Source organism: Protopterus annectens, chromosome 7.part0 (genome assembly GCF_019279795.1).
Source record: "Protopterus annectens isolate FY-2018-M chromosome 7.part0, PAN1.0, whole genome shotgun sequence".
Classification (NCBI taxonomy): domain Eukaryota; kingdom Metazoa; phylum Chordata; order Ceratodontiformes; family Protopteridae; genus Protopterus; species Protopterus annectens.
The window spans coordinates 27,704,916-27,722,004 of NC_056739.1; the positions used below are offsets into that span (position 1 = coordinate 27,704,916).

The following is a 17,089-nucleotide window of genomic DNA, read 5'->3' on the forward strand; positions in this document are numbered from 1 at the left end:
TGTACAAAAGAAGGAGGAAGCTACTACATGATAGAGCAAAATCCCTAATAGGGAAGGCATCTCTGATCAGTACCAGCAAAAAATTACGATCCCTCATAAAATCCTCCAAGGCCAGCTTCGAGAGAAAAATTGCACAGGACACCAAAGACAATCATAAGGCTTTTTTCAGTTATGTTAGAAACCTGGGATGCAACTCCCAGACTTGTTCTGAGTTGATTCTAAACGACAAAAAATACACTGAACCCACAGATGTCGCCAATATCCTGGCAGACAGGTTCAGTGCAAACTTCTCCACCCCCTCCCCCCCAAAAGAGCAAGTATCTATCCCAGCAGAGGGCTGCCTCCCAAACATCTCTGATGCTCAGGTGAAGGCTGCCTTCTCCAAAGCAAAAAACACTGCTTCCATGGGACCAGATGGCATCCCAGGTTGCGTCCTACATGAACTCCAAGAGGAACTAATCCCTCAAATAAAACAGCTATACAATCTCAGCCTCACTACAGGATATGTGCCCACAGAATGGCGTACAGCAACAGTGGTCCTACTCCACAAAGGTGGAGCCTCTACAGACCCTGGAAACTATCGCCCCATAAGCCTGACTAGCTTAGTCTGCAAGGCTATGGAGAGGATCATCATGGAGCTCATAAACAAAGACATTGGGGACCTACAGACACCGGATCCTACCCAGTTCGGCTTTGTCAAGGGCAGATCCTGCCTTCTGAACCTGGTTGACTTCTTCGAAACAGTCACCAAAGCCATAGATGAAGGGAAGGTAGTCCACACAGCCTATCTGGACCTTGCAAAGGCATTTGACACAATACCCCACTCGGGCATCATAGATAAGCTAGCCAGCCAGTCACAAGTGTCGTCCCACAGGGTTCTGTTCTGGGACCACTTTTGTTCGGTATATACTTTTCCGAGGTACAGGCAAACGTGGGAGGACTATGGCTCACCAAGTTCGCAGACGACTGCAAACTGGGCGCCATAATCAACTCTCCAGCTGACTCAAACATCCTTCAAAAAGGTCTCACAGAGACAGATAACTGGTGCCAGTGCCATGGTCTAAAGCTAAATGCCAAAAAATGTATAGTCATACGCTTTGGCAAAAGCAATGTGCCCACAAATTACCACATAGGCGGAAACCCATTAAGTAGAGAAAGTTATTAGGGACCTGGGGACCCAAGTTGATAGCAATCTCTCCTTTGAAAACCACATTGCCAAAGTGGTTAGAAAGACCTTCTACATAGCCCACCTCATCACGAAGGGTTTCACATCTAGATCAAGAGAGGTAATCGTGCCCCTTTATTCATCCCTCATCAGACCCATCATAGAATACAATGCCCCTTTTGAGATGTACCTTACCCGACACCTGCAGCAATTAGAAAGATCCCAAAATTATCTCACCAAGAGGATCAAGGGTCTCAAACAGATGCCATATGCTGCTCGGTTAAAAAAACTCCAGCTCTACTCAGTTGCATACCGCTTACTTCGAGGCGATCTATGCCTGACATATAAAGCTATGTCTAATCCAGAATTAATGGACATGCTCCACCTCAGTAAATCTAAATCCCTTAGAGCCACACACTCGAAGTACTTGAACCTCAGCACAGAAATAAATAGAACTTGCTGGAGGGACAGGTTCATAACCCAGAGGCTCCCTTCGCTCTGGAATAGAATTCCAGTTCATGTGAGGCAGAGCACCTCACTGAATCTCTTCGAGAAGAATCTCGATAGGTGGATGGGGGATCGTAGGTTTGTCCCAGGGATTACTCCCGTGTCACTATTAGACAGAGGCACAGTAAACTAAACCTTAAAGGGCACAGTATACTCAAATCAAGGGGTGGCATAAGCCATACAGAATCGGGCTAGGCTTATAATTGCCTCAGGGCAGATAGCCTAGTATGAACCTATGAACCTAAACATAATCCAAGTGAATAATTTACATATTTCCCAGAATAGACACCCTGGAAAAGTTAAGATCTACACCAGCAGTGCAGTTGGACACTCGCTTCAGATAAAATGAATTCAGATTAAAAGATCTGAAATTTATATTGCATATGACAGCTAATTATGTGTAGAGGAAATTCCCTCCATTTTCTGACTGGACAATGACTGTCTTGATGTGCCAAATGGGACAATAAGTCATTTTCTGGTTCTGACTTGTTTTCTACTTCTGCATGAGAGTCGTGCAGAAAACAATGAGTTTCATGTACCTCTGAGACAAGAAATTAAATGTAGAACTGAGAAGGTCAGAGACTCAGTGAAAACTGTCCATCAGCTCTAGGCATTGGTTCAGAACCTCAGTATGAATGAGTCCAGCTGTGTTCCAATATTTTAGTGGCTACTGCATCATTGCATATGGGTATTGTGATGGCATTTTAACAAAGTGATTTATTTAGTAAGTTTGATCTAAAAGTTTGATAATGTGGCATACTGTATAGTACTCCTAGCTTTGTACATGAGCCGAGTTGCCATTCTGAAGAATCTACCCATCTGTGCAGCAGTTCTGTGAGTGCTGTGTCTGTTACCAGGAACCATTTATGCTGGTACTAAAGTGGCTTTGTGCAAATACAGACACCGAGATTCTTCAAAGCATGTAATGATCACTATAATGTCAACCACATGATTACAGGTTAGGTATATCAGTGAGGTCACACTTGTTTTAATTACTATGATGTCAACCACAAGATTACAGGTTAGGTATGCCAGTGAGGTCACACTTGTTTTAATTCCCATTAAAGCTGTCTAAGCCACTCTGTTTTTTTTATTCACTTTTCATACTTGCGCACACACAAAAATATGGCATTTGTACTTGGTTACAAGAAATCTACCGTTCCTTGGGAGTTTGACACTGCTGAATTACAAAGGGTATTAGAAAATGGAAATTAATGGATTCTGTGAACACGGGGGATGCAAATTAAAGGTTATATCAATAAGAAACCAAGCAAAAATGTTGACTTTTTATATAAGACTCGTACCTTTCAACTGTTTTACTTAAGAATTCTGGACAAACCTAAAATTACCGGGGGAATGAAAAGCCAAAATCAGGGACAGATTTTGAATCTTTCTCTTATAAACTTAAAAGGTTGCTAGACTAACATATTTTGTATTAGTATACATTATCTGAAGGATATGATGTATGTGGCAAAAATCTAGACATTTAATGCTGGACAGTTGAGAAGTATTTATGAATTAAAATATAACAAGATGGACTTCAGATCACAAGCTGTAGTTGCACTGGCAGTGTTTGCTCTCCTTTTCCTGCATACAGAATTAGCCATTAAAAGGCAATACAATTATGTTAACACATTGTTAGAGTCTTCACATTTATGTTCGGGCTTAAATAAGATTCTGATTGACACTGACTAATCAGTGGCATGATAAATATTATGAGATTGTTATTAGAGCTGCTCAAGATTATGTTCATTCTCTGGGGCTGATGATGCTGACATTTTATGCTGTTTAATGTCTACAGTAACCTTATTTACAGTAATGTATCCAATCTCACCAGCTCTTTCTGACATTGCCTATACAGATGACAGCATGTCCACTGGACTGGACGTTCCACACTGTGTTCCTATTACATCATACTGATGTACCCAACTGAAGGTTGCAGTTCTCTTCTCCAGAGGCACCGGAAGCTGTTGAAGACAGGGGGAGGGGGGGTGTGAGGAAGGTGACGGGGGCACTTAGTGATCTAAAAAGGGCAATTAACTATTTACTAACACAACATAAGTTCACTTGGAGGGCATTTTAAGCTTAGCCAATTTCCATTTTGGTGCTTGAATTAACATTTCCTGATTGGTCTTACCTATCCCATGGCTGATAATTGTACACTAACCCTAGTGAGAATAAACGTAATCACACTGTAGATAATTTGAGGGGACCCATGTAAGCGATGCAGCATTTAGGAACTGCCTCTATCCATTACTGGCACGAGGGGTAATCCTGGAGTACATTTTCTATTACCCATCCTTAGATCCAAGTTTCATTTGAATATGGACAGATGAGCTTTGTTTTATTTGTATGGATAGTCTGTTCTAGAACAGATGTACCCTCTGTGATATATATCCATCTCTCCACAACATTCAGTTTAGATACCTTGACTGAGTATTTCTGATGCCATTTGACTTCCTGATGGTTCAGTAGGTCCATCTGTGTTATGTCGGAGGATGCTTTGTATGCCAGACGTGCCGCCTCTAAGCACTCTGTAGGATACTGAGTATAGTGATAAATCTTTGAGGTGGTCCATGCAAGACTTACTGTTTAGGACATATATCCTTACTAAAAGTGATTTTGACTAGATCTAGAGATGCTACATGGGTCTGGACAGATACATGTTAAAGTGGGCATTATACAAAATGATTGACCTAATGAGGGCTTTGTAAAGGGGGACAATAACATCTCTAGATCTAGTCAAAATCAGTTTGTTCATAATCTGTGCAATATAGAAAGGCTTTCTTATCAATCTGGGCACATGTTGGTCAAAAGTTAGGTCACTGTACACACAAGTTCCCAAGTGCCAAACAGCTGGGTCAGTTCTCAGGGGGCATTGTCAATTTGGCAGTTCCCTGGAGTAGATAACTTCCCAAAGGATACGATAATGTATTTCTTGGGGTTTAGTTTCAATTCATGATTCTGGCACCACTTATTGCTTGGGACAAACGTTCCTGCATGATGGTTAAGTCATTTGGGGATTCAATAACTGCTCGTAGCTTGCAGTCATCTCAAACTTAGTCAGCCAAAGCCCTTTGGTATTTCCATTTACTTTTGAGATGTATATGCCAAACAGAAAAAGTTTCAGCACCGAACCCTGGGAGACACCATTGGTGACTGCTCTCTTCCCCTATTTTGATCTCCTGCATCCTGTGAGCAGGCATACATGTATGCATTCTTTGATTCACATTCCTGATTGTATTAACCTGATTGTATTAAATTATATTCCTTGTATAATACAGCACCACTTGTTAGAATGTGTTTTAAATTTGTAGTTTGGAACAGTCTTCTAGTGAGCAATGAAACAAAATGTATGAACCAATAATGACAAAACTACCCATTTCAGAACATTTCAACCATAAAAGGTCACTCAAACTTCTGTCATTACAATCCACCTATATCAGTAAATATGTAAAATCTCTGCAGAAGTAAGTCATCTAAATAATTCCACATTAAATGGATCTGTAACTAATGAAGAGGCTGCTGCTAGCAAACAACTTTATATTTCATTGTTTCAGCTACAAATAAAGTGCCTGTTGCCCTTGAAGAATAAATTGCCTATGTTACATTAAAAATTAATTTTGCAATGGGGAATGGATAGCAAACTGATAATGGGTTCATAGTTACTAAGTAACTCCTCCAAAGGAGGACATTCTATAGGACTGCAGCATCCACTCCCATTAAAGTACGACACAGTACAGTATCAGCGATCCATCTGCGTACTGTGGGAGTAGAACCCACAGCCTTCTGCACCATAAGCAAGTATACTACCTGTTGTGCTACTAACACTGCAAAAAACTTAGTACAAGTTGCATTAAACTTATTTTCCCCTGAAGCTCTCTCAGCTCCTTATAAAATCAACTTGATCAACTAAATCTCTCAATCTCGCAGCACAAGAAATCTGGAAAATGCCAAAATTTATTTGGGGGGGGGGGCAAAAGCCAAAACCAGGGACCCATTTTAAATATTGCTTGTATAATCTTAGAAAGTTGCTAAAATAAAGTGTTTAATAAAGTGTTTTTTGTTACCATGTGTTTCTTGAAAGATAGGAAGACGGAAACGTAAAGAGCTATCATTATTTAGTGAATTCAGATCTCATTGATTTGCCAGAAAAACAAAAGCTATGGACTCAACTCCCTGAATCACAAGTGGTGGCATGGGTAGAGAATTCAGGCTCTTGTTTGAGCCTGAGTAACACTAACCACCAGGTATACCTAACTGGTGCATTACACACACACACACACACACACACACACACACACACACACACACACACACACACACACACACACACACACACACACACACACACACACACACACACACACACACACACACACACACACACACACACACACACACACACACACACACACACACACACACACACACACACACCTCCTGCAAATAAAAGAACAAAACTCTTCTTACTGGCATGACTCCTGGCAGCACCAACAGAACAGAGGCAGCATAAGTCCTGTAACACAGAGCAATAAGAGAACAAGAACAGCTAGTTTAGTTAGTTTAACTTCTCAGCGTGAATCCACGTTAATGTGAAAACTCCACTTTAATTTTTCCCGACAGTTCTTGCAGCTGTAAAAGTGGGGAGGGGGCTCCCGCTCCTGCTCCCCCTGGCTCTATGGTTCAGGCACCCATGCTCTTCTCTCCTCTTACTGGGAACAGCTTGGGCAATATCTTTCACAACTCTCTTGAATCACTGAACTGTTTATTAGAACCTTTTTGAGGCCATCTAAAAGTCATTCTCCTTTGCCTCACCAAAGTCCTTCCACCCCCAGACCATTGCTTCAGGAACTGCCACAGCTGCTACTTTTTCAGCTGTCTGTCTCTACTAGAAATGTTTGGAGACCCACTTTTAGTATTGTTCTTTTTTAACTTAGTGGCTTTCCTGTCACAGCTGGTGTTCACCAGTCGGTTCTTGGGTTACTGAGACCAATGATGTGCCTTGTCTCCTTCCTGAACATAATTTTCAAGGACAAGATATCAATTTGCTGCCAAGGTTTGGAATGAGTCCAGTTGGTTGGAGAGTGCCTCTGCCTATTCAGCTAAGTCTGCTTTGTAGTGTCTAACCTCAATTTATTGTCATTTCCTTCTCCCACTTCTGCATTTACTGTTGTCCATGAAGAAGCAGCTCAGAATATCCTAGAACATACTGTATTAATCATAGCAGGGTCCAATAGCCACATCTCTGTGTTGCTTGTGTTCCCTTTACTACTAGCTGTAAACCAACGTTGTGTCTCAAAAGGATCCCTATTGTCCTTCAACCTGCAGTAATTAACTAAGCTTTGTGAAATACCTATATAAATTAGGGCTTTTTTTAATTGGATCAAATAATTCCTTTGAATTTATTTATTTTTATTATGAAAGACTGTTTCTAGCTGGGCAGAGCTCATTTTTGTGGAGGTCTGGAGATGCTTAAGAGTTTGATTATAGCTTTGGCATAACAAAACACTTCTAAATGGTAGAACTATAATGTATGGATATAAAAGGTGCAAAGAATCAATACAGAAGGTCTGGATAGCCATGCTAAAATTTGAAAAGTCCAAATGAATGAGTGATTAGAGAGATGGAACAAAATGGGTGACTGTGGGGAGAAAGAAGTCAACGAGAAAAACTCTCTGCCACTCTTCTCTCTCCTGGTCAGACAACCTTGCTAAAATCCTGAATGTAAAGCTATATCAAGATAACCATGCCCTTAAGCTTGCAGGGTACAAATCAGAAATTAAGATATGTGAACACACAGGAAAAATGTCGGAAAACATGACTGGTAAGACTGGCAGGAAAGCGTGGAGAGTTGAATCAAATAATCTCAGGTGTTTAGGCAAGAAAATGGGTGAGCTTCAGATAGTGATATTAAGATGGAGAAGTAGAAGTAATACAACCTGGGCAAATATGAACGACACTGGAATATGTTGTTCAGTCAGGGTGGAAGGTAGGGGATGGTAGCATTCTACTTTAGGCATATCACAAATATTACTGTACCTGAGGAAAGGCAAGCGGCACATGGAGGATGGAAATATCAAAGCTCGTCATACGTTAGAAGCCAGAATGGAGGGAGGGAGGGGTGAGGAGAATTAGTTAAAAAGATTATATTCACCACCGAATGCTGCAGAAGAGGAGAAGGATGGTAATGTTACAGAATGGACATGCGCCTGAGGCAGGAAAAAAACTGTTATGCCAACAGAGTCTTTTTTAAAATGATAAGGCTACAGTGTCCCATTATCACTTTTCAACACACAATGTGTTGCACTTTGTTTACTTACCCTCACAAGAAGGATTCTGATAATCCCATCCATCAGCCAGACATGTTCTGTAACTTCTTCCAATGAGGTTATACCTACATAAGCATATATGCAACAGCAAAAAAATAAATAAAATAAATAAATAAAAAATAACCATCTTAATCAGCACATTTTACATTGTAACATAAATTCATATACAGTAATAGAAAACAAGCCATAATACGTTTCCATAATTATTCTCATGCGTCAACATCTGTGGTTTCTTTTTAACTATTTCATAATAGAAAACAAGCCATAATACGTTTCCATAATTATTCTCATGCAGTCTACATCTGTGGTTTCTTTTTAACGATTTCATAATAGAAAACAAGCCATAATATGTTTCCATAATTATTCTCATGCAGTATACATCTGTGGTTTCTTTTTAACAATTTCATTTACTCCAATATTATATAAATTGCTCCATTCCTGACTTCTTTAAAACCTTACTCCTCCCCCCTGGACATTATTCTGCATATATTGTTCTCAAAAACACCACTTATTTCTACGCAATTTCTTCCTCACCTTTTCATAGGTTCATAGATTAGTACTAGGCTAACTGCCCTTGTGAGCCATTTTAAGCCTAGCCAATTATCCCGTGTGAGACTCAAACTCTGCACCTTGTGTTTGTAAGTCAAACACCTTAACCATTAGGCCACTCTCCCAACCTCCAGTTGTTTAATCCCCTTTGTAATATTCAAAACTTGTGTCCCAGGACTGATTAAGATCAGTTATACTTCTTTCAGTCTTAATGTGATTAACATTATCCACTATGCAGATCTTAGAAACAAAGTTGAGAATCTATACTCTCATATTCAAGGAAATGGCTGTATCTGTAAAATTCCATGTCAAGGAACAATCAATCCTCCTCCTCAGGAGATAGACGGTTGGCAAGATATTTATATTTGTTTCACCACTGTAATGATTACAAAAGCACTTAAGTGTTTCACCTCTGAAGCTAGGACACATGGACAGATGTGTTGCACTGATCAGTTGAACAAAAAGTGATATCAGAATTTTTAATTGGCACTACACTGTTGTTAACATTGCTGCTTCTCAGTGCTTGGTTCCTTGGTTCACTTCCTGCCTGTGATGCTTTATGCTGGACCCTGCATGCCATTCCTTTTTCCACATGGAGATTTGCCAGGAATCATGCTTTCCTCTGACACCCTCAAAACATGCTATACTTTAATTAGTGATACTCCAGATATAAATGCGAGTGATAGTGTGCTTACCCTGTAATGGACTGCATCCTGTTTGTGTTTTTTTTCTCTACCTTACCTTTTGAGTGCATTATAGGCTCTGGCTCCTGTGACCCATGACAGGATAAAGCAAGTACAAAAAATGAATAAATCGTTCATAATATTGGTCATGATTTTCAGGAGAACTAAACTTGCAGAACTAAATGGAAATGTCTCTGTCAATATACAGAGCAAAGGAACTTATCCCCATAATTTTGATTTTGATTTTGATCTCCGATTGTCACATTACTATAATGATCACCAGCTGTTGCTCTGACTTTATTCTTGAAAGGCACATGAATTATGACACAGGAATGCAGATAACCCGCACCAGTTTCCTTGCTGTATTTGTGTAGAATTCACACATATTTAACTTGTTTATTTTGTTTATTTATTTATTTATAATTGTTTGCCAGGGTACATTGTGCATTGTTTTCCAATGTGTACTCCAATGACCACATGCTTTTTTGTCAGTAGCTACATTAGCTGGAACATTTTTGTGTTGGCGTATGCATATGTACAAGCATCACTTCTGCTTCAGCAGGCCAGTATGCAAATGAATAAAAGATCAACATGATTCACCACGTTATAAAGGTAATAGAAAGGCATTACTAACTGAACGTTAATGAGGTTATCTGCATGTCTCTTTATATATAGTAATAAGGTTTAGGTGTATCTTGCCTTGAGAAAGTGGAAACAATATCACCACCACTAAATGACTTGCTAACAATCTATTCTGAATAGTTAAAACTGCATGCTGATTTTCAGCAGTTTAAAACTAAGCTTTTAAATCCATATCCTATAGAGTTAAAGGTAAAATCCCAAAATGTGCACATCAGTGTTAGAAAAGTGCTTTAAAATATGTATAAAAGTGTCATTGAGGTGAAAACATTACCCATTTCAAGCCTGGTCTGTGTTGTACAGACAACTAGTATTCAGGTAACGTAAGACGCAAAAGATGTGTAGAAGACATTGGTGCTGACAACAGCAGATCAAAATAAAATGTATAAAATACATGATTTATTATAGCAATAACCAAGAACTGGGTGTTGTGTATTGAAGATTTACCCAAGGGTGGTGTGGTTTAATTACGAGTTTTAAAATTAGTTTTAAAATTACAGATTTTATGAGAAACTGTCTTTCGGCTTTTCCCGGTTAGGGGTCGCCACAGCAGAACTGCGGTCCGCTCATGATTGGCGAATCATGAATTTTTATGGTGCCGAATTGCCAGCCTGGCACCCAACCTTCAAAGAAGGCACTCCCATTCACGCTCACACCTACCTGCATGTTTTTAGCATCACTCGACCGCGGGGAGAACATGCAGACTCCACACAGAAAGTCACTAAATACTGACATGCTTTTTAGTTTGAGTCTTTTGATTTACAATGGGCATGCTGGTTGGGCTGACCAATCAGCGTGCTCATTTTCAAATGTTCATGGCCAGGCATTGTATAATAAGAAAGTGATAACAGTTTATAGTAAGTTAAACAAATTAGCTAGGAAAGGTATATCATGGAAAAGGGGTGACAGAAAAGATGGTTGTGTGTGTGTGTGTGTGTGTGTGTGTGTGTGTGTGTGTGTGTGTGTGTGTGTGTGTGTGTGTGTGTGTGTGTGTGTGTGTAGACTGTGATTGTACTGTAACCAAGGGAACAGAAAAATTAGGAGGAGATAAGTAAATGTGATATGTAGTAGGACATTTGCATTGGCTCTCTATATTCAGTAGACAACAGGTTCTTGAAATGCTGTCCTTTATGGCTTAAAGCTCTGTATTTATTTGTTTATGATCAAATTTTTATTGTACTGTCCATTAAACTGCTCAAAGTAGATGACTGAAATTGTAGTAGAAAAGAGAATAAAGTCTGCAGGTGAATGCCATAACTTCTGTACTACTGTGTTTAATCCTCAGGCAAAACATTCAAACACATTGGCAGCTGTCGATGTGCTTTTTGCACGTTATCAAAATATTTGAATTTTTTGTTGTGTTATCTCCCAGTTAGCAAGTGGAAAAGCATAGACCATTTATGTACTCAAAGATGAAGAACCAAGAAGTGTAACAATTCAAAAGGCAAGCCATGTAATAATTTTTTTTCCTCTTTGGAGACTACAGCATTGCATTTCACATATTATCTGTAAGCTGTTTTATTTGGACCATACTTAATGCATCTCTTATTTAATTCCACTGAATGCTTTACTGATTTTTGATGCTGTCCTCTTTCATATGTCGAACTACACCGTTACATAGTACGAGGACTAAAGTGATCACTTCAAACTTTGTGTTTCAGTATTTCTATTTTGTTGACATTAAATTCATATTTTCTAAAATAATCAAGTTGTTATTTAATGACCTTATTACATTCAATGGCCTTAACTAGCCTGTTGCCCTACTGATGTATTACCTCACCACATTTTATGGATAGACTTTTGCAGCTCAGAGTAGTTCTGTTTGTAGTGCATGACTGTGTCTGCTGGTGTATCATAATGCTTAGGACACTTACTGAATTTATGGTTTAAAGCAGATCTAAACATGCCATTTAGATGAAAACAGGGCATACATGACAAAGATGGGCTGCAAGTTCATGCGGTGGTCTACTACGATAAGTTAAAAACTGCATTTCTTCATGAGCGATTTCAGTTACACTCTTCAAAGTAGCTCATCGCATGGCGATATAAAAGTGAAAATGGCATGTTACAGAGATTATAGCATGCGATGCTTTACACTGTTATGTTGGATGCTGTAAATTCATTACTGCTTAATATTACCATCAGGTAAGAAATATTTCTACCGTGAGAGCTGCTCATCTCCGATTTATAGGTCTTGTTGATGAAGTAGCTTAAATATTTTATTTTTTCTTTGTGCATCATGCGGACAACTCATGGAAGAGGACTAACACTTTAAATACCAAAAGTGGCCGAGTCACAGACAGCGACAGCATGGCATAATGAGCTAGCCACGTATTATAACTGCATTTCTTGTCTCGGCAGAGACTAGAGCATCGCAGCTCATTTAAGCACATCATTTGGAAGCCGTTTAAACATAACGGGATGTATATTAGCACGATTCAGTCGTGCTCATCTTGTATTGCTCTGCAGTACTGCTTTTTATTAATATTGTATTAATTCAATCATGTGAACTACAGTATTGAATAGTACAAGGACTGGTTTGCTCACTTAAATTTGTAATGGTCAATATGTCTATCTTTCTGCTGCCATTAAAGTCACCACATTCATAATCAAAACATATTTCTCCAGTACTGGAAGAAATTGTGGTTTAAAGGTCACAAGGCATTTAGTAATTATATTCCCAAGCTACAGAGTCTTGGGGCATTATGCATTCCTTATGCTGTGTGTAGCTTTTTTCTCTGCTTGCCTTAGCAGATAGGTACACGACTTGGGTTGGTTAACTAGGTATCGGCTACTTTTCAATGCATAATTTTTTTAGTCTAGTAGAGTTTAGTCTTACATTTTAGAAATGGCCTAGATCTGGGATCTCATGGTTTCCCGCCTCAGATCAGGCATGCTCCCATATGCACAGATGCCACCAGGAACTGTGAACATCTTACCACTGATAGTATAGTAGCTAAAACATAAATATGACTCTGTGACTTTCTCCTTTCAGTTTCTTTTCTCCTACAACACAGCATCTTCCCTCCTTTATTAGATGCCATCTTTTCATTTAAGGAGTAATACAGTTTTGGTTGCTGCCTTTTATGAGTTGAGGTCATTACTGAGCACCGAACTAAAACCATTTATTGGACTTTTGGTGGAGTATAAAAGCAGATAGGCCACATTTAGCAGAACTTTGCAATCCCTCCCATGTAGCTCTACCAAAGACTTATTTTACACAAAACCCCCATGTAGTTCTAACAAAGTCATATCCTACACAACAATTCCCCCTGTGTAGTTCTACCAAAGTCATATCCTACACATCAGCCTCCCATATAGCCCTACCAAAGTCATGTCCTACACAACAACCCCCCATGTAGCTCTACCAAAGCCTTATGCTATGCAACAACCCCTCATGTAGTGCTACCAAAGCCTTATTCTATGCACCAACCCCCCAATGTAGCTCTACCAAAATCATATCCTACACAACAACCCCCCATGTAGCTCTACCAAAGCCTTATTCTATGCAACAACCCCCCATTTAGTTTTATGAAAGCCTTATCCTACACAACCCCCATGTAGCTCTGCCATTACCTTATTCTACACACCAACCCCCCCATGTAGTTCTACCAAAGCCTTATTCTACACAGCAACCCTCCAAGATAGCTCTACCGAAGCCTTATTCTACACACCAACCCCCCCATGTAGTTCTACTGAAGCCTTATTCTACACAACCCCCCTCATGTAGCTCTGCCAAAGTTATATCCTACACGTTAGCCCTCTATGTAGCTCTACCAAAGCCTTATTCTTTGCAACAACCCCCCCATGTAGCTTTATCCTACACAACAACCCCCCATGTAGCTTTGCCAATACCTTATTCTACACACCAACCCCCATGTAGCTCTATCCAAATCATATCCTACACAAAAACTCCATGTAGCTTTACCAAAGCCTTATTCTACACACTGGCCCTCCCATGTAGCTTTACCAAAGCCTTATTCTACACACCAACTCCCCCATGTAGCTCTACCAAAGCCTTATTCTACACACCAACCCTCCCATGTAGCTCTACCAAAGTTATATCCTACACATCGGCTCCCCATGTAGCGCTACCAAAGCCTTATTCTACACAACAACCCCCCATGTAGCGCTACCAAAGCCTTATTCTACACAACAACCCCCCCATGTAACACTACCAAAGCTTTATTCTACACACCAACCCCCATGTAGCTCTACCAAAGTCGTATTGTACACAACCCCCATGTAGCTCTACCAAAGCCTTATTCTATGCAACAATCCCCCCATGTAGATCTACCAAAGTCTTATTCTACACAACACCCCCCATGTAGCTCTACCAATACGTTATTCTATACAACCCCCATGTAGTTCTACCAAAGCCTTATTCTACACAACACCCCCCATGTAGCTCTACAATACGTTATTCTATACAACCCTCATGTAGTTCTATCAAAGCCTTATTCTACACAACAACCCCCCATGTAGCTCTACCAAAGCATTATTCTACATAACAAACCATTTGGAAGCAGTAGACAACCTTCAGACTTTGCCTTTACATAGTTTCAAAGAAGCACAATTCCTGTAAGATAACAGCTTTACTGAAAGATCACCTTCTTTCCCTAGAAAAAAAAAATATTGATACCAAGAAAGGAGTGATAGAACTGAAACAAGCTGCCTGCAGTCGTCAGTTCAAAAGATGTTTGGTGAGCTGGAAACCAGTGGGACAACCCTAACCTCCACTATTAAGAAGCTATTAGTTTTTTGAAGCATGTCCTTTGTAATTCTATCGAAAAAATACATTATTTCTTGTAAAATTAGACCTGCATTACTGCTATACTATTTATATTATGTTTTTTTTTCATAGTATCTTGAAAAACAGAATACTTGTAGGACACTTTCAACACCTCTGGTAGGTTCAGTAAGATCCTATCAAACTATGGTACTTACCAGATCTCCCAAGATGAGTATAAAGATATCAGAATACAGGTACATTTGTTCTAAATCTGCACAAAATGACCTCCTATATTTCATTCTCAGGTTTTGGCTTGAAGGGTTTCTTTTCAGTTTGAATTTGAGGGCAATGCTACACCAAAAAAGAATTTTGGAGTGAATGGGTGGTGTGAGTGGCTAGCAGACCAACATGGAGAAGTAGCCTTCCTTAGTTCTCTGTACTCATGACAGACAAAATTATACCTAAGAAAAAGCTACTCACACAGAAAAGGAAATGGTGGCAAAAACATTAAATGTACAGTAGAGCCTCAGGGCCTGCAACAATGGATTAACAAGCTACAGAGTGCTTTTCTGACATGCAGCAATAATTACAAGGTGTGCAATGTGACCCAAAAGAGCAAACTGAAATCAGATCAGATGCAGATAAACCAATTACAGTTGTAGGTTAAGGTGCTGGTGTCTAAAATATATGATTCAGAAAATGTTAAAGAAACCTACGACTGCAAGGAGTGCTAGAGATGGTGATGGACTGCAACCTGTTGTCATACTGTCATAATAAACTTCTTCCTGACATGCACTGGGAGACTGACAGAATACAGAGTGGGGAGGGAAAGAAAAGGAGCCAGGAGATACGTTGGCAAACTACACTCCTATATAACCAAAGACTAGCTTTTAAATTATGTTTACCTGCTTCATTGTGTTTGTATGAATTTCTTGTGAAAGCTTTTTGGATTAATCTCACTCCTTTTATCAGAAATGAGTGTCATATAATGAAGTCAAGCTGGAATTGTGATGACTGGCCTGTGTACCCTGGGTCAGCTACCTGGCTGAGCTTGTTTTAGTAGTGGGGAATCGGCAGAAACGGTTTCCCACTCTGGAGTTCACCCAGCATTTTATTGGACAAATCCAGGCAGCAAGAGAAAATGCCCCTCAATGAGGTTTCACAAGGGTGGAAGTAGCTACTTCAGATGGTACTCCAGAAAATGGTTTCCTACAAGAAATTAACAAAACAAAAATGGCCAACGACACTAAAACTTTAAAAACAAATAAAAATGGATAAAATCACACCAATAGTAAAACCGAGCTTCACTTTATTAAAGAAAAATAATCGAAGTGACTGACACACAAAAGGGCATCATCAGAGTCACCATCTTGTTTTAAGTGCTTTCTTATATACAAAAATGACTTAAACAATTATCATGCTCAACCCAAAAAAGACCAGACTACTAATTTTTCCCCAAATCCCTCTCTCACGAATAAACAAAATTTAAAGTGCTATCTCTTGATAATACAACCATTGAAGTCCCTTCTTAGGTTCATAGGTTCATACTAGGCTATCTGCCCTAGGGCATTTATAAGCCTAGCCAGAGCGTGTTTGATTTCGCCACCCATTTTAAATTAATTTTGCTATAGCAAACTATTAGGGGTGATAGTAGACAATGATCATACATTTGAACTGCATATACAAAGCTGTATAAGAAAAACTCATTAAAATCTAGGAATGCTTTACAGAGCCAAAATGTTTCTCACCAATGCAACTAAAACTACACTTGTCACTACTTGACTCCTACTTATCTCCTCACCACTTTTCTATATGGCACCCCCATCCTTACTTGCCTCCAGGTTTCACAAAATTAAAACTTGAACAATGCTACAGCAAAGTTGCTAAATTTGCAGCATATACCCCATTCAGAACCCACCACTGTATAGCACTGAAAACCCTAAATTTGTTAGAACTGCCATATCAACTAACATGTACACTGCTTCTTACCACCTATAAAATTATCCAGCATCCATCTACTTGTCCACTACAAAACATTCTATGCAACTAGTTCCTATTCGGTCATTGTGATCAGTGATCAAAATCTCCTGACTGATGTAGAGTGGTGAGGAACACACAATTTTTAAGACCTCAAATGAACATCCCTCATGAGTTGCATTTGAGCAGTATGAATCAGGGGCTAGAGTTGCACTCTGTATGTTACCAGTTCTGTAAATATCTGAATAACATGCACTTATAAAGGAATTTATTACTGTCATGTTAAAGCTTATGCCTGGTTAACCAAAAAAAGTCCTAAATATATATCTTGGTTGTACAGTTTCGAAGTTATGACAATTTGTTTGAGAAAGTTTAGCAAAAATATAATTCGGGGTTTGTGTGCATTAAAATATATGATAGTATAAAGCCTATAAATGCACTGACTATTATCACTGTAAAGAAAACTTCTTACTGATAACATTGCTATTTTTGTGTAGTTTTAATA

At 39.3% G+C, this 17,089-nt stretch overlaps 1 protein-coding gene across 1 annotated transcript in view; it reads right to left on the reverse strand.

Annotated features, from left to right (window-relative positions):
* LOC122805775 overlaps positions 1–17,089 on the reverse strand; it is an 889,800-nt gene that overhangs the window by 271,372 nt on the left and 601,339 nt on the right. Inside the window, exon 16 of the mRNA XM_044076042.1 lies at positions 7,996–8,069. Coding sequence (XP_043931977.1) covers positions 7,996–8,069 — 74 coding nt within the window. The remainder of the gene's footprint in view (positions 1–7,995; positions 8,070–17,089) is intronic.